At 38.1% G+C, this 19,968-nt stretch overlaps 1 protein-coding gene across 2 annotated transcripts in view; it reads left to right on the forward strand.

Moving 5' to 3' along the window:
- The window catches only part of LOC145671161 (protein EFR3 homolog B-like), a 126,862-nt gene that overhangs the window by 53,080 nt on the left and 53,814 nt on the right, over window positions 1-19,968 (forward strand). For both annotated transcript variants that reach the window (XM_081740007.1, XM_081739999.1), the window contains exon 5: window positions 375-525. In XM_081740007.1, coding sequence (XP_081596133.1) covers window positions 375-525 — 151 coding nt within the window. The remainder of the gene's footprint in view (window positions 1-374; window positions 526-19,968) is intronic.

A 19,968-nucleotide genomic window follows, 5' to 3' on the forward strand; every position in this document is an offset into this window, starting at 1 on the left:
CGTAGGTCTCTACAGCTGGGCGTCCCACGCATGACAGTTTGGCGTGTGTTGAGAAAACGGTTGCATCTCAAACCATACAAATTACAAATGGTGCAAGAATTAAAACAAATGATAGGATTGCTTGCAAGGAATTTTTGGAAAGAAATCGACTTGAGATGGGACGTGTTCCGCCACATCATCAATGGAAGCCACATGGAAACTCTTTAGGATTACGTTAAAAAAAAAAGGATGTATTTTGCTACATAATGACACCAAAGCCATGTCTGTAAGATAAATAAAACAATCAATATGAATTTTCAAAGTTGTAAAATTCTTTTTGATACACCCTGTATTAGTTATCAAATCAAGATTAAAACATGTTATTTATAATACAGGCATTTGATATTGGATATCAACTTGATGATCAATCTGACAATTAATTGTTTGCCAGAAGGAATGGAAGTGCTTACAGATCCAATTTTTGCAGTTATTCATTTGATCCTAGAGACCAATTGTCCTCCTCTCCAATATAGAGTGGTTGAGTTGGTAAGTATTCCAAACTCTTGTGGAAAATAAGTTCCTAGCTCTGGCCTCGCCAAATAATCACGTAGACTTAGGTGATGAAACAAAAGATCAGATAACTAAGTTACCTTTAAACTAATATTTAAACCAATGACTCCTTTTTCAGACACGCACTGATAACAAGCACTTTCTATATATCACTGCACCGTTACCAGCTGACGTGTCTAAATTACAATGTCGAAGGCTAAAATAAGTTTTTATTCTTTTTTTAAGCTAAATCGTTTAATAATTATAATATTCCCCTTAAAATTTACTGTCACTGTGTATTTCATATTTCCTGTTATCACATAAATTTATTTTTACTTCTTGGTACTGAAAACTTAGGTATTTACAAAAAGTCTCAAACAATGAGTAAAATAAGAAAACATTGCACAGATTCACAATTTAAGATCAAGAAGAGGTAATACATTTACAATCAGTCCATTTAATTTTTTATTTATTTTACATTCGACAACAGGGAAAGGAGGTGTTTCTTGTAAACAAAATATTTTCATTCCCTTTCTGATGGAACAAAACTAAAAGAGTATGATGCAGAATTGTTTTCAAAAGCACATTATGAAATCTTAACAGTTGTAAAAGGATTTTGGGGACTTCTTTTTTCAAAGAAAAATTTTGAGTTCCAGTCACCTCACTTCAAGTTGTATCTTGTTGAATCCACATTCATAAGGGTGCCACAATATTTGAATCGGGTTGAGTTCGAAAACCGGTCATCTCCATCGAAGCTAATTTGAGAGGAGCGACAGACAAAACTAAATTAATATGTATCTGACATATAGGGTTATTTTCATTTTTGGAAAGTTGAAAAATGTCAGTTCTACGATCCGAAAATGAAAACAGCCCTATATGTCAGATGCATATTGACTAATTTAGTTTTGTTTGTCACTCCTCTCAAATTAGCTTCGATGGAGATGACTGGTTTTCGAACTCAACGATTCATTTGTTGTTTTTGAGTTCGCAAGAGAAAACAAAACAACCATAACAAATTGTTTGTACAGAGAACTCCCATACCCAATGCGCAAAAGATTTATTGTGTGGTACTACAAGTAGTCTTGCCTATAGGACGAAAAATAGGGAAAGGGACCTCATTATAGCAACTCACCAAATACCGTCCCTTACGGGGGTTTTATTGTAACGTAGTTTCAACCACCAAAAAAATGCAGAACTATTTGAAAGTGGGTTATGTAGTATCCAATGAGAGTACAAAGGTTGGTGTGTGCACGTCAGTGATAATGTTGTGAAAATAAGTGTTTTACTGTGTTCAAAATTAAGGGAGGTTGCACTCATTTCCACTGCACCGCAAAAAGATAGGCGTTTCACTTTACCTTAATTAGTACATCAAAATAAAGGTTGTAAAACATAGTTAAGTGATGTCTCGTACCACGTCATGTTCAATCACGATGCTATAATGCTTATATAGATACGAACATCATCCCCCTGTATATGTTAAATACCGTCCCCGAAACGATATTAGTCTCCTAGATACATTGCGCTCTCATCTTTTCAGATGCCTTCTGGTCCGATAAAACGACAGAAACACTGGAATAAAGAAACTATGGTTCGAGCTGTGAAAGCAGTTCGCAAGAAAGAAATGGGTCTGAAGAAAGCTGCAAAACAGCTTGGGTTTCAAGGGCTTCATTAAAAGATTATGCTCACAACAGTTCAAGAACTTATTGCTGTACTTCTTGAAATAAAAAAGTGCTTTGTATCTATATTGGAAAATATGTTGGTAGATTAGTATCTGCATGTGGGCAAACATTTCTTCGGTTTAACTTCCCGAGACGTGGAACGAAAGGCATTTCAATATTACCATCCAAACGAGCAGTAGAAGCTGTATTCCAGTAATACAGTACATCAGCGGTACCATTTGCAGTATTGGCAAGAACATCAGGACTAGACCGAGGAGTTATCTTCCCCGATTAGAGTCGATTCACCCTGAGTAGTGATTTTGGACACTTATCACTAAGGATGAGACATTGTTCAACATTATCATTTTAGTGCTCCAGTGTTCCTGTGTTTTTAGGCGTAGTGCTCATGGACATATTGACCTCTCAATCATTGAACGCGGTACATTCATCGGTCAACGTTATTATGATAGAGTCTACTGTACTCCTCCTCCACATACGTGACGTGTACTCAGAGGTGCAGTCGGTCTCGATAATGAGAAATTGCATTGAATAGCGCCGGCGGCGAAGCTCTTGGAACGAGAATGTATTCGGCGAATGAACTGGTCTTATCGTTCTTGCGACTTGAATCCTATCGAGCACGTCTAGGATGCTCATGGAGACGTCTTGTAACACGTTTAGCAAAGACCATTCAGAAATTGTTAACAGTGCTAGTGGAGTAATGGAACTTCATGTCTCAACAAATCATGGCCAACCTTATTTGCAGCATGGGATCAAACCATCCCGGCATTTGCCTGGACTGAATGAGGAAAACCCAGGAAAATCTCACCCAGAATGGATGACCTGGAAAAGCTTTTTCACTTTTTCGACTAAGTGTCCCCAACGGGAATCGAACCTGGGGCCGCCCGCACTAAAGACGAGAACGTAAGCGACTACGCTACGCGGGGCCATTTTAACATAGAAGAGTGGAAAATGTTAAGCAGTAATAACAAAATCATCCATCAATACCATAAAGCAAACTGGACAAAGTGTCGACAAGATCTAAATAAAAGATATAAACATCAAAGGTCAACCGTATTCAATCGAACAAGCTAATATAAAGAACGGAATGCTATACAAACAAACATGAACAAGCACATGCTATTCACAAATATCAACACAATGAAGAGAAATTACCAGGTAATACACAATAAACAAAATAAAACATAAAAGAGCATTGAACCTATTATACAAAAAAAAAGCTAACCAACAGATTAAATATTCAATCAAAAAATTACATAAAGGATTTTTTTTAGAATTTAAATGGGACAAATTAGATCAATACTACATGTTAAAATACCGATCAACATGTCCAAAAAAATCCGTAACGCAGTGCAGCATTCTCAATTCCTATACTTATAATAACAATAACAACAACAAAAATACTAGAGTAAAATTAGGAGAAACGCCACATTTTTTAATATATATAACTTTAGTATTTACGAATTAGATTTTTGGGCTTTCGGCATCAATGGACTGTCATGTATGAGGGATTATATCCCCCGGCGATCACATGATCCGAGGAAAAGGAAGGAAGCGGCTTGGGATCTATATGTTAGGTACCATCCCGGTATTTGCCTGGTGTGAATGAGGAAAAACCAGGGAAATCTCATTCAGGATGGCTGGCATGAAAAGGCTTTTTTACACTTTTTCGACCGAATGCCCCACCGTCTTCTTTACAACTGAATAGAAAAAAATAGCATATTTAATTTTTGTGGAAATTTATTTCATTGAAATTTAACTAGCCTATGGACTTTAACAAAAAAACAAATATCACCCATTAGGAAGAATTTCTATGGATATTTTTTTTTCTTTCAAACTAGAGAAACATTCAATTTTTAATGCCATAAAAGCACTAGGATATCGCACTGAATCATTTTAATTTCTCCAAGTTCTCCGTACGAATATTATAAGGTAACCAGGGAAGTTCTGTCGCTTTTTCACCCACCAACTTCGAACATCGATATGTCACTTAAGACGTACCTGGAAGATCGAAAATAGTCCCCATTAGCATCGACGACCTTCTGCCAACGTTCTAGAAGGACATCGATTCCATCGCGGTAGAACTTGGTGGGCCGTGAAGCGAAGAAGGTATCAAATGCATTTTGCATCTTTACTAGGGATTTGAACCGGCGTCCTCTAAGGTGATTGTCTAAGTAATGGAACAAGTGATAATCGGACGGCGCAATGTCCAGGAGTATGGCGGATGCAATAATGTTTCCCATTCAAGGCGTAGAATGTTGTCCCGGGCCATCCTTAGCGTTGTCCTGTAACAGGAGTACCCTTTACGACTCAGAAGTGCTGACTCCAAAGTTTTGAGTTTTTCTTGAACACAGCTCAACTGCTGACAGTACAGAGTTGCATTGATGCTCTGACCAGCTGTTAGCAGTCCCTGGTGCAAGATGCCGCGAACAGTCCACCAAACACACAGGAGACCTTCTTCTGGTGCAGTGCTGGTTTCGGCTGTATTGGAACCGGTTCATGGGATGCTAACCAATGATGACGGCGCCATGGAACTTCGTACAGGACCCACTTCTCATCACATGTCAATAGCCTGTCCAGAAATGGCCCCTTCCTCAGACGACACAGTAAAAAATCACAGGTGTTTGCTTGCGTAGCCTTCTGGTCCGGAGACAAATCATGTGGGACCCATAGACCCATCTTGTAGTGCTTCCCAAGTTTATGGAGGTGCTGCCAACTGGTTTCTCCACTAACATTGAATGTTAGCCCCAGTTCCTCATATGTCTGCTCACTGTTCGCCTCAATTGCTGCCTGAAGATCTTAATTTTGTACATGTGTTGGTCTTCCGCCACGTGGTACGTCTTCGAGAGCTTCGTCATCGTCCTTGAACTTGCTAAACCACCGCTGCACTGTTCGCGTAGTCACGACACCCTCACCAAAGGTCTAGCATCTATTCCGCCCCGCTGCAGTGGCGTTTGACCCAAGTTTGAACTCGTACAGCATACACGCACTGTGAAGGTCCTATGTTCACTCTATCTACGCAAGTTCACGGTATAACTGAACTGTTACAACCAGGTAGTATGTTGGATATACCCACACCAACAACTGCCCTTCGTCTTAGCTCCATTCGCATTCAACTCACAGTGTGAGGGCCAATTGAACACAGACCTTCACAAAAAGCGACAGAACTTTCTTGGTTACCTTTATAGTTCTACAATTCACGCACAGTAATCCATACAGAGTACAGACTTTGTGTATCCATTTCGAACATGTAACATACTGGATCCAGTCGTATTTGGAAGTCGTGAGCAAGTTGCTTTCCCAACATTCCACACAATTGTTGATGTATTGCTGAAGCGCAGGATGCTGTTTTTCGAATGCTTATTAGGACCACGCTAGTACGCCTTATAAGAGTGTAATGTTATTAGGATCACTCTAATGGACCTATTAAAATTGTAATGTTATTTGGATTACTTTAGTGGGCCTTATTAGATTGTAATGTTATTAGGAGCATTCTAGTGGGACTCGTAAGATTGTAATGTTATTAGGATTACTCTAGTGGGTCTTATAAGATTGTAACATTATTAGGATTACTCTAGTGGGCCTTATTAGATTGTAATATTATTAGGAGCACTCTAGTTGAGCTCATAAGATTGTAATGTTATTAGGATTACTTTAGTGGGCCTTATAAGATTGTAATGTTATTAGGATCTGGCTAGTGGGGGCTTATAAGATTGTAACGTTATTAGGATCAGGCTAGTGGGGCCTTATAAGATTGTAATGTTAGTGAGTACGTCCATTACGGTACACGATAAGTCTTGAACGAAAGAGAATTTTTGAGTTCTGATTTTTAAGCACTAAATAGCTAGAGCGATTATTTCGGCCAAGTTCGTTAACGGAGCGAATCTCTTAATATCTTAACGGGTAACGGCGACTTTAACGGTAGCTATCCATATCCCATTTTCTACTATTGAAACAACCCAATCATTACAATCTTCTAAGGCCAACTACCGTTATCCTAATAACATTACGATTGTAGAATGCTAGAAGTTACACATCTCGGCGTTAGATGCACCAAACATCCTCAGCGCTTAACATCTACTGAACGAAATTGAAACTTCTAGTCATGATCTTGCTTATACTGTCTTAGAAAGTTTATTTTCTACTGCCATCGTATCCTCGTTGTTCTCTCGGAATTTTCAATGAGTTCACGTTCTTGTATTGCTCATATTACCCAACTTTTTTCTAATTCGTATATGCCTTTTCATTTTCTTTTATGAAACTCTATCTTCACTGTGTCTGTTTCCCTTCGTAATTCGTTAACTCTGTCATTCTTTTTGCCTTCAATGATCTGTTTACAAGCCTTGCTTTAAATCTTTCTGTTTAGTGATTCACAGTTTCTTATCTTTTTTTTTCTGTTCACGGTTCTCTATTTCTTCTTACGCACGAAAAATGTTATATATTCCTTCCGCCCATTCGTACCTATCCATTCCACGTTTAACCCTTTTAAGATTTCTGGTAACTTTTGTTACCATGGCGTAGTATCGTCTTTGATCGTTTATTTAGATTCTATAATAGGTATTTAAGTCGGGAATTTTTATTGGTCAAGTCAAGGATGGACCAAAGAACACCCCAGATATGTTTTGGAACCGGATGGTCAACTTGAAGGCGCCAAGTGGGGGCGAAGGTGCATGACTTTTATTTATTTATTTTTTCTTTCTTTCTTAAGGCAAATTTCGAACTTTTTTTGACGTCTTTAGTTTCCAAGATATCAAATTGAAACTTTGCATACGGATTGTGTGGTGTGTATCTTTGGGTATTTTTTTATTTTTTTTTTTTTTTCAGATCTCTACGCGAAACCGAAGCCGGGCCTCCGAGGGACGCAAGTGTTCCGAGATTTATTTCAGAAAAGTTTCCTGTTTTTTCCGACTTTTTCGGTTCAGGTATATGATACGGACATGTGAGTGGTTCGTTGGAAAGGGCTTGTTATACTCAAGAAAATTTTGTTTAAACCGTGACTCTAGGCCAAATAGCAATGAAGCAGTAAATATTTATAACACGTATATATATGTATATAGGACCTAAATTCAGACTTTCAACCATTTTTTCTGCCCTTTGTTTTCAACATACAAGATTGAAATTTTGCACACGTATTATGTACGCAACACCGTATTTTTGTAAATAAAAAAAACGCTCGAATCTCTAAGTGAACCCAGACCCGGGTCAGAGGGACAAAATATTTGGGTGGGATTTTCAAAAACACTCCGGGTTCTTTTTTTTCAAATTTTCCGGACATGTGAATGTTACCGTTGGAAAGGGCTCATTATACTGAAGAAAACGGCGTTTAAACCATGGCTCTAGGTCAAATAGTAATGACCCAGTACAGTACATTTTTGAAGTGTGTATATATATATATATATATATATATATATATAGATAGATATAGATATAGATATAGATATAGATAGATAGATAGATAGATAGATAGATAGATAGATAGATAGATAGATAGATAGATAGATAGATAGATAGATAGATAGATAGATAGATAGATAGATAAAGAAATGAGTCGCCAGACGGGCGTCTGGTTTTACCCAATTTTCTCATTTCTGGTGTACAATGCGGTCCAGCGAGTAGTACCGTTGGAAAGTACGCTCTATTTTGAAAAAACGAGGTTTGAACCATGATCTTACTATAAATAGTAAAGAAACAGTAGCTTTTGAGTGAAAGTCTAAAATTTACCTCAAAAAGTAGAAATCCTAAAAGAGTTAAATACTTATTTTCGAATCTTCGAATGAAGCTCTACTTTACTGCTTCATTTTTCAAGTTCTCACTATCCAACTTCTAAAACGTAGCATGAAAAATGTATTGTTGCGGACAAACAGGAAGAAACACGAACAGAGCATTCTTAGTAGGTAATAGAGCACCGTCTGTTCGATAGATCAGAGAACACGATATGGTCGAGTAAGCTTCAAATAATTAAGATTTTTTTTTCTTTGAAATAGATCCCTTTCTTCGTGGCTGAGCAGTTAAAGTATGCGTCTTTCACGTCAGAGACCCATGTTCGATTCCCGGCGGAAGTTCCCCCATGCCGTAAATGTCATCAACACCTAGTGGTCCACTTGTCGGTAAATGTCGATCTTCGATATACCGAAATGTCGAAGGATTGCCACTAGTATGGCACTGGCAGCAGGTATTCGTCGTGTGGAAACAGATGTCTAGAGTCGGGGTGTTTGAGTTACCACTGCGTAGCAGCGAGGACTTCATTTTGGTCTGCTCTCCTTTGATTCGTCGCGGAGAATCGCGAAGGGACCAACATAAACTATAGCCAGTCATATGCATCCGGTTATCATTGAATATGATTTTTTCCTGAAGAATTGTTCCTAAAATAAGTTCCAGGGGACAAGAGTAACCCTTGCCTCTACATCATGAAATGAAAAATCTTGAGATGAGTGTGTATAGTTGTATGAATTTCGATGGCGACTGTCGCCGATCATTTGAAATTGAATATGGGAGAATTATGAAATAAATTATATAGACGTACGTCATGTTGTTATAAAATTACATGGCGATCGCATTTTATCTGATCCCAAACGATTATCGTCGAATATAATGGTTAAAAGAACACTCTGATTAAAAATACCTCAACGATTTATTCCTCTACAAGGGAAATTTTCTTAATCGCCTCCGTGGCGAAGTCGGAAGAACATGCTCGTAGTAATCGTAAGGTTGGTGGTTCGCGCCCACCCCGGGGTACTTTTTTCTTTTTTTAAAGTGTTTTTTAGACTCATCTTAATGTAAACAAATTACGCATATAGGCGATTTAACATATTTTGGGGGAGTAATTTTGTGGTTCATTGGCGTTTCGTCTGCGTCTCTGCCGCTGGTAGGCCACTGGTGGTATAATTTTCAAAACGGAAGTGGGGCCACCGTGGATCGTCGCTGCGGGGCCGCCAATTCTTGGCGAGAGGTTGCTACACATATACCGCATTGACTTGACACCTAGTCTTCTATTCCAAGCGCTGCTATCGGCTGAAGGAATTCCACTCCTTTTCGCTAAGGCAGTCTCGCTTAGCAAGAGCTGAACCGTTATTGGCTCAACGCGTGGGTGTGTAGCGAGTGTGAGCTTTAGTTCACATTTTTGCCACGGCTCAAGACATTTTGGCAGCACTATAGTTGCCCATCGGTGGTCCACCGACGCTTACGGCATGGGGTCATGTGGTTCGGATCTCACGTTAAACTGTATGCACCAATCTCATATAACCTCGCTGCTGAAAAGGACGTTGAATTTAAAATCAAATCAAATTTTCCTCCTAGCAATCACAAACTATCCATCTTGTTAAAGTTGTTTGAATTCTACACTGATAAATTGCAACATTGTCTTGCGTCTTAGAAATACGTAGGAAATGTTAACAACACAACCATCATAATACTTACATTGCTCAGAAAGCAGTTGGTGTTAAGTGCTGGATATTGTACGGCTCTTAGAACCAGCGTGAAAAACACCAAATCTCGTGAATATGTGAACGAATAGCAGTAAAGTTAGTAAACATTATTCAAAACTACAAATACTACAAACTGCATCGTTGGCTTGTTTTCTAGATCATGACAGAACAATAAGTACAATGTACTGCTCGTTTCCTAGTTAATTTACACAAATTAGCAGTGATTAACATGTTACCACTTATTAATGCTTCACACTACTACGATCACTTTAACTGTAACTGTTTGTGATTGAAATTGTCATATACACGGTTTCCCAACAAGAGCTGCCAGATGTTTGTTGTTTTCGTTGTTAAACCAAAAGAAAAATGTCTTTAACGATACATACTATAATCAAGAGTGCCTATGGTCAACCAAACAGCTCCAGAATTTTTCTAATAACATTCCTCCTTCCCAGAACCGTAGCTAGAGGGCGGAGCGCGGTCGGTCGCCCGGGCGCTGATACCAAAAGGGCGCCGAACGAGGAAGAGGAAAAGACAAGTGTTGGAAATGAATGAACGACGCGTCCCTCAATAAGATATTAGCGTCCTATTAAATCAATATTGTTGTCGGTTTGCAAAGTAATAGCTAGATTTGTTAAAAAAAATTTCTTGCTCGCTCCGCCCGCAACCGAACGTTTCAATAAGAGTCACAATAAGTTTTTACTTATTACTTAAAGAGAGTTGTTATACAGGGTGTGAATGAACTATACCGACAAACTGTAAGAGCTGATTCCTTACATCAAAATAAGAGAAAAATTTCATGTGGACATGTGGGGAAAAGAGCATAGTTTCAGAGCTAGGGCTGTCCAAAATGGCGAAAAAGCAAAATTTCAAGAGGCCCTATTTCGAATTCGAGACACTATGGATGATGGTCCTTATCAGCGTAAAGGAAGTCACGCATACGCAAACCAAAAATTCATATTCATTAATGTTCAATGGGTATACAGAGTATTCCCTGCAGGGTGAAATTCCCAGACATCCCATCAACTGAAGTTTGAGATATGCTCTGACTTTATGATTGGTCCAAAGTAGGCAAACGATAAGCCTTGATAGCAATGAACACGGAATTCTTTGGCGCGATGTCGGAAGTGTTAAGGATCGTCAGCAGCAAGGTCTCTCGTACTCGGGAAAACGCATGCTGCGATGTTTTCTTTCACGTTTATAAATGAACAAATGTTAAATATATCGTGACGAAATGCATCGCATCACACGTTATTCTGAACACACACACACAAACACAAACACAAAAATATGGAGCTACCGGTTCCTATCACTTCCGACTTCATTCCGAAGCACTAGATGTCCATTGTTGTCAAGGCTTACCTCCTGCCTACTTTGGACCCTCCTTGAAGTAAGGGTATATCTAAAAATTCTGTTGAGAGCATATCTGAGAATTACGCCCTGTAGGAAATACCTGTACAACTATTGAAAATTGATGAAATATGTACTTTTAAGTTGTGTATGTGTGGTTTCCTTTACGCTGATAAGGACTACCATCCACAATTTCTGGAATTCGAAATAGGACCTGTTGAAATTTAGCTTTTTCGCGATTTTTGACAGCCCTAGCTCTGAAACGATGCACTTTCCGCCATAGATCTATATGAACTTTTTGTCTTATTTTGATGTGAGGAATCACTTCTTAAAGTTTGTCGGTATAATTTGTTAACACTCTGTAATATGATTTGCTAATGACAAGGTGCCGAATAATGACTTATAGTGTTTGCAAGAGCGTTTTCGAAATCAGAAACGGACATAGTCTTAAATATGTGTTCAGAATTTGATGGTGATGGGTTTGCTTAGTTGATCATGCTTTTCTACCCACTCGGGTTAATCACGACACGAAGGTGAGAATGAAGATATGAAAATGGAAGGAGTGAAGAGACATACGCAAGTTGCTGTTTGCGAGGGAATATTAAAAATGAATGTAAACAAGGGGAATAACATTTTCCAACTCGAAGCAGTTGTAGAATAGGAGCTTAAGGGGTCAGAACTTAACCCAACTTATTTCGTCTTTTTCAAAGACTGATCACTATCAGTGATTTATTTTTTTATTCCGTTGATATAGGAAATGCTTCCAATCTGAAGGAATTTATTAGGATCATTTCTCCATCAACCCTTGTATCGCCAGGATCTATTCGTGTACACGTATCTAATTGTATGATATTTTGTATCTATCTACATACATACGAAACACACACACACACACACACACACATACATATATATATAACTGTGTGTGTATATGTTCCAATATACACAATATCAATATTGAGAAATTCGTAAAAGTTTTCTTTTGAATTTCCGTTACATTTAACAAAATATTTTTTACCGTAAAAGAATCGAAATTAAAATGTTATTGTGTGGTCACATACAGAATAAACTTACAAAAGTTTACAATTATTACTGGAAATTAATGCTATTACCCATTTCGAACATTTTAAAAGAATATACTTTCCAATGTATTGAAATTTCATTTCTTATCGATATTGTGAAATATTGTAAATAGCTGTAAAGAGCATGGAGAAAATTCCATTAAAATCCTTCTACGGTAGAGAAGCCGTGTTAGACATTGAGTTGGTTGACGCATGTGGTGGCGTTGGAAAGATCCGAGTCCTCTGAGCACAGTGGTATTGTCAGAAATCGGGCTCGCTCCATTCATAAGTCTCCAGAAATGGGGTCCCGAAATTTTGGGCATGGGTTCTTTCTATACGCCTACTAAACATGGAATTGTTGTACGAGGATGGTGGCGTTGGAAAGGTTCGGGTCGTCTAAGCACAGCGGTGATGTTAGAGATGGAACCCGGGGCCTGAGGCTCCAGAAATGAGATCCAAAAGTTTGGACTCGGGTCTCTTCTATTTGCCTATTAAACATGATTTTGCTGTACTAGGGTGGTGGCGTTTGGAAGGTTGGGATCGGTTGAGGACAGCTGTAATGTCAGAAATCGAGCCCGACCTCGAAGCCCTTAAATTTTGGGTTCGGGTCCATTCTGAATTTCCCATTTAAGCACGAAGTTGTTACATGCAGACGATGGTGTTGGAAAGCTCTGGGACCCTAATCACAATGGTGATGTCAGAAATCGGGCCACGGCCATGAGGCCCCAGGAATAGGGTCCCGATGTTTTGGGCACGGATTCCTTCTATACACCTATTAAACATGGAGTTGTTGTACGAGTGTGGTGGCGTTGGAAAGGTTTGGGTTGTCTGAGCACAGCGGAAATGTCAGAAATCGGGCCCTAAATTCGAAACGCCGGAAATGGTGTCCCGAAATTTTGGGTTCGCGTTTCTTATATTCGGCCGTTAAACAACGTGTTTTTGGACGCAGGTGGTGGCGTTGGAAAGGATTTGGTCCTTTGAGTACAGCAGTGATGTCAGAAATGAGGTCCGGGCCTCGAAGTTTTGGGTTGTGGTGTAAATCTTTGCTGTGGCTCAATCACAATATTTGATTGCGCGAGATAAAACCAACTCAGCTATATATATATATATATATATATATATATATATATATATATATATATATATATATATATATATATATCTTGCACACTTAGGTATTGAGATTAAGCCACAGAAAAGGTTTGCTACGTAAATAATAAAAAAGGGGACCGGACCCGATTTGTCACATCAACGAAGTGTTCAAGGGATGTTCAAGGGACCTTTCCAACGCCACCACTTGCGTCCTACAATTTCATGTTTAATAGACAAATAGAAGGAATTCGAGCCCAGAACTTCGGGATCCCATTTCTGAGGTTTCAGGGCCCGGACATGATTTCTATCACCGCTGTGCTCAGACGACCCGCTCCTTTCCTACGCCATCACCCTCCTCATCCAACAACTCCACGTTTAATAGACAAATAGAATGGATCCGAATCCAAAACTTCGGGGTCCTATTGACACTACACTGTTCTCAAACGACTAGGACATTTCCAATGCCACTATCCACATCCAACAACTCCATGTTTATAAGAGAAATAGAAGTGACCCGAAACTAAAATTTCGGGACTCCATTTCTGGGGCTTCAAGGCCAGGGCCCGATTTCTGATATCACACCTGTGCTCAAGGGACCAAGGCATTTCCAACGCCACAACTCTCTTCCAACAACTCCATGTTTAATAGGCAAATAAAATGGACCCGAATCCAAAATTTCGGGACCCCATTTCTCCGGTCTTGGGTTCAATTTCTGACATCACAGATGTGATAATGGGACCCAGACCTCTCCATCAGCACCATCTGCGTCCAAGAATTCCATGTTAATTAGTCGAATAGAAGAGACCTGAGCCCAAAATTTCAAGAACCATTGCTATGGATTCGGGACGCGGACTCGATTTCTGATATCACCACTATTCTCAACGGATCAAGACATTTCCAATGCCACCAACTCTGTCCAACAACTTAATGCTTAATAGGTGAATAGAGGGGCCCGAGCCAAAAGCTTCGGGACCCCATTTCTGGGGCACCGGGTCCCGAATTCCATTTCTGACATTTCCGATGTGCTAAGGGGACCAAGATCGTTCCAACGCCACCACATACGTCCAAGAACTCCATGTTTAATAGTCAAATAGGAGAAATCCGAGTCCAAAACTTTGGGACCTCATTTCTGGGGTCTCAGGGCCTGGGACCGATTTCTGACATTACTACTGAGCTCAGGAGACACGAGCCTTTCCAACGCTACCACCCATGTCCACCAACTTCATTTTTAATACTGTATCCCTGATGTAGGAGAACTTGCTCCATTCTCTTTCCATAACTGTTCTGCAAGTGGATTTGTCTACAACCAAAGGTAATTTTGTCAAGTTTAACATGAAAGAAAACGTTTTGTCCGTTGCCATAGAAACCGCCGTTTCCAGGGCAACAGATCCTGTCACAGTTAGCCAATATTGAAAGAAAACAAAAATTAACGAAGATAAAAGAGCTAATGTAGAGGAGTCGCTACAAATTAATTCTCTTTAACGAGGACGATTACGAAACATCGCCTACTGATTGAAATCCAGATTATTTTCCAATAGAGTAACTTCCAATAAACCTTTTGTTATTGTTAATTATTCCATATCGGACTCCCGAAGAAAACTCATCGAAACAACTTATTGACCGTGCCAATAGCGACTACTCTCAATCATGACTCCGTTTTCTTTCATTTAGAAATAGGAAAGAAAGAGAAGAAAGTAGAAGGGTAAAAGAAGGAGGTAGGTAAAGAAGAAAGAAAAGAAATAGGGTATTTTAATGAGAAACAGATTACTGGATAATTCCGGAAATATAGTAAAAGGTCGGGAAAGTCGTTGAAAGATGAATCATTCTAAATGTTATTAACAACTAATCAATTTTGGAATGCTTCGGAATAGACACATGTTCCCTCATACCACCCAGACCTAGCTCCAGGCACCACGATCATCGGGTTGCCCAGACCTAGACCTGGAAATGAGAAAAGTGAAATTTAATTCTTTGTAAAGTTATTCCAACCGGTGATTGATAACTATCCAGCACCTGAACTTTGTTCTCTAGGATCGACCACACATATGAATTAGCCAAGAGAAAAAAAAAAAAACTTATTAACTCAATATAAATTTATGTGTCGTATCAATCGAAGTCTCAACTTCCTGGAAGAAAGATGTCGTATTTAGGCTTATCCTGCTAATTTTGCTTCACTCCTCGAGCCGATTTAAACCGTTAGTGACGGTCCTTCATGACCTAGGTTATTTACCTTAACACATATATTAAAACATGACACATATATTACAGATGTTAATATGACAAATGATATCACTAGAATTGCTTATATTAAATCTATCATGCATTCACTCGCTCACTCACTCAGGACAGTGTATATATGGTTAAAGGAAACCAACTAACTACAAGGGTACAAATAGTTTATTACATTCATAGTGAAAAAAGAAAGACAAACATATAATTATGAAGAAAATATTAAAAGCACAAGTTCCTGGTTATATATTAATAGAGTACATAGTATTAAATTTTAGTAAGTTTTTATATATTCAATCATATTGACAAATGGAAAAAAATACATGTATCATATCTTAGGCATGCTAAAACAAAATGATGATTTGCGACATACGCAAAAAAAAAACACTTATTTCACTTTAAAAAAAATTGGACAAAGAGGAAAGAAAAAAAACTTTTTGGTGTATTAGAACTTATATGAGTCTCTACCTCACGTCGAGATATTAAAATATTAATAATTTCGAGCGTCCAAATCACAACTCACGCACTAGTCGTAGTGTCCAAAACGTTTCGCTCCATTTAACTTAATTTGTGTTTATACATATATATATATCTATATATATATATCTAGTGGTTTACGAAAAAAAAACATTCATCGACTATATTTGGTTTATAACTCTTAACAGATTGTATCTGCAATCGCACACTGCTACATTTATATCCATCTAGGGATTTCGAGAAAATCACTTTCACTAGAGGAAGTTTCTCCTCTTAGACGGTCTATTTCCGAACTTATTAATCGAATAATTTCAAGTTATTTATCCAACACTGGGACACTTCACGAGACCTTTCATTAGGATCACTTTCGTATATGTTTATACATGGTTCGGATTTAAAAAAAAATGATCTTCCACAGGTGTACGGAGTATGATGGTTCAAATTGAGGATAAAAAAAAAAAACTGGTCAAGTCACAGGATACATATGAAGGTGAGACGGATTCAAGGTACACTTTCCACAATGGTTTTAGGTTAATTGCTCAGGGATAATATTTGTTATGATGTGGGTTACGTTTAGACCTGCCGATATTTTTTCAATGCATGCCATTATATAATTACAGAGGTTATCACTTACATTGATTCAGAAGAAAAGGAAAATTACTTAAGTGCACGGCGGTATTCTTAACAAAATCTACATTCTTAAATTCGTCGGAAGACTTCTGGTAAACTATAGCAACCAATACACGTCTAGGGGGACAGACACGAGCGCTCTTACATATATTCATAATACATTTAATATCAAACTTTTACTTTAACATCATATTCACATACTAATTACACATACATTTCGAAGTATTTATTTCTCTCTATATATATATATATTTATAATAAATGCGCACACATTTAAATTAATCATCCCCAAAAATAAAATTTTACAAGGTTGCAACATTGTCCAAGAAAACAAATGACTTCCAACATTACATTTGGAAACAAATTAAATTTTATCTGATACCGCGCGTCTATAAATTTTTAACTTTTATATAATCAATTCGTGTTTAAATCATGAAGGAGAAAAAAAAACTTTGTGAGGCAGGCACGTAACACAGAGCATTTCTAGATATAACTAGATAACCTAAAATACAATTTCTGGGCCCAGGTTAACTACAAAGTAATCGAAAACCAAAGCAGAAAGGAAAGTGACCAACGGATTAAAAAAAAACTTAAGAGGGACGACGGTGAGAGAACGTAATCGAAGTGTCGTCAAATACTAAGTCTTTGTTCATTTCAGCGATAGGTCAAAATGTGATGGAGGACCCAATCATTATCTACTCCATTCATGAATCGTGTCTTGCAACGTCTCAGCTGGTAATTTCAGATCAGAGTTGTACGTTAAATAAATCGTAAGTAACAAGTTCAAAATCTTGGGGGGGGAGGTTGAAAAAAATTAAAAAAAACTTGAAGAAATGAAGACAGAGAGAGAGATAGAGAAGAAGGAAGACGAAGAATAGGGGCGCCAAAGACTTAAGTGAGAAATAACTAACGCTACAAAGTTAGAAGTCGAATTTCGCTCTCAACAAAATCCATAGCCAAAATATTCTTAACATGCCAAAAAGGGTGGTCTACTCAAATACGTAGACTCAAGGGGCGCCCTGCTGCCAAGGATGCAAGTTCTGTGTCCATCAGATCCCAATCCCACAAGAGTTTGCTTGTAAGATTGAAATCCGATCCCCGTATCCGGCCCAGACCAGCAGGATAAAAGGAGAGGGGGAAAGGGACCAGGTAACTGCGTCCCCAATTTTGAAATCTCTAAGTAAAAAAAAATATTCGACCCCTTAGAAAAACTAAGAAGGTTCGAGGACAGTAATGAAACTAGAATAGAAGTATTATCTAAGATATCCCTAACTAATGATTTGCCGAAATAAGAAAAAAATTAAATAAACTGAATTTTGGATCGGTGATCTCTATTGCCAAACCTCACCGATAGCTACCCTGCGCAGACACGCCACAGTCTGGGATGTCGTTAATTTCCCTCGTCTAATTAAACTAAGAAAAGAAATGAAAATACTTAAAGGGACTAGGGGTCGACATCCGGGTACGCTAATAAATTTCAATAACTAATTGTTTTGATACAGAGCTGTCGCCTCCATGAACATTGTAAACTAGCTCGAGTAGGTAACGTGGAGGGAAAAAAAATCTCACGGAGCAGGGTATTCTATTTTAAAAAACCGACCAGAAAATATAATTCACTACAGCCCTGTTGTATAACTGCTACTGTCTTTTCATAATTTATTATTCGATATGTCTAGTCTGCGATTATATGATGCTACCCATTCTATCAGATGGTATTACTATGGTTGATTATTACTATAACACATTAAACTACAAAGTATTACCATAGTCCGACTATATATCGCCCTCCGGTCCGCGTGATATTATGGTGCAGGGGTCAGAACCTGAGATGTTTGTAGTTACACGTATCTATTCAATATCTATATATCAACACGCGGCGAAGTATTCACTGGGCTACTATATATTTAACTATATGGGTGTCCTATATTCTATATTCATTTACTACAATATTCATATACTTATTAATATTCATATTCACATTAATATTCATTTGCCACGACGCTATATTCTACAAACACCCTGTTTCCTCTATCTACGCCCAGCCTATTTACACATTTCATCATAATACTTTAAAATCTATAATCACTACAAACATTTCCCATTCTGATCACCGCACGACAACCTCACTCGAACCCAAGACTCTTTCATCCCAAACACACAATACTATGTAATACTCGGTAGCTTTATTAAGAAGAAAGAAAAAAAGAAATCCTACGTATGTTCACTGAAAATAGAATTATCCGCGATAATATTTAATGTTTACGAAATTTCTGCAGCAACAATTGACTTCTGCAGCCACGAAGAAAAATGAACATCTAATATAATTCCAAAGCGAAGAACTAGCATCATATCGCCCGACTTCTGTTAAAAATTTACGTATTGTTTATTTACTTAAATATCTCGATTTCTAGACTATGCAGAATGTTGAAACTTTCAGAATATATTAAGTTTGGATCACTTGACCTAACTGTACATTCATATGGGCTGTGAATTATACCTTCTAGGTTTTATTTCGGAAAGAAAGGTCAATTTCATGAAAACTAAATCACTAAGCACCTCGACGGAAGAATGGCGGTTAGTACTGACTTTTGACACTAGGGCTAGCGACGATATAATCAACCCTTGAACAACGGAATGTGACCTTGTACACGGAATTATTATACTATATTACGTTCACTTAATGACGGAGTAATAAAAATTTATCGCATAGTAAATACTACACTGTCCGTATTTAATTATCTCACACACTCTTTCATCACTTAACTACCACTACCACTGATACTACATTACAAATATACACATACTACTCAAACTACAAGACACATCATGCCAATACACACCAATTATCACTATCATTAATACATGTTGTACTGATAAATACACACAGAAAACATTCATATTTTACCATTTTAAATCGGCTCGAAAGGAAAAGGAAAGAAAGGGACAGGGCCAACTGGCCCTTGTTTCACTGAATCACATTCTTAAGTGTTTAATCAACGCCCCCGAGGGGACGTATCGAAGTATTAGCTAACAATAGGACCCCTGCCCTGAAGGGGCAGGAACCCGGAAACAAACTAAATGTTCAACTCATCCCGCTGGAAGCCGTACTCCCAATTTGGGAGTCAGATAGGAGCCCTTACTGATAATTCACACGTGCATTGTGATCACTATCCTAGCTACAAAGAAATTAAATACCGCCATGTTATTACTAAATAAGTACAAAAGAAATCACATTTACTACATACACGAACACAAACGGCAGTGGGGCAGGCCTAACGTAACTCTAAAAGGAGTAATTTTCAGGATGAGAATATTTTAAGGGAGAAACACTACTCTTCCGAAACTGTTTATAGATTTTTTCTTTCTAAGAACAACTAGCAAACTGATGCACTTCACAGAACCTGTCCACCACTAATTATATTAGCAAAACATGGCGTTACCGAGTTGACTTCCTATTTCTGCTCTACAGTCCGGTTTTTTACTATAAAAATTGGAAAATTA

This window comes from Thermobia domestica, chromosome 2 (assembly GCF_964235325.1).
Source record: "Thermobia domestica chromosome 2, izTheDome1.hap1.1, whole genome shotgun sequence".
NCBI classification, from domain to species: Eukaryota; Metazoa; Arthropoda; class Insecta; order Zygentoma; family Lepismatidae; genus Thermobia; species Thermobia domestica.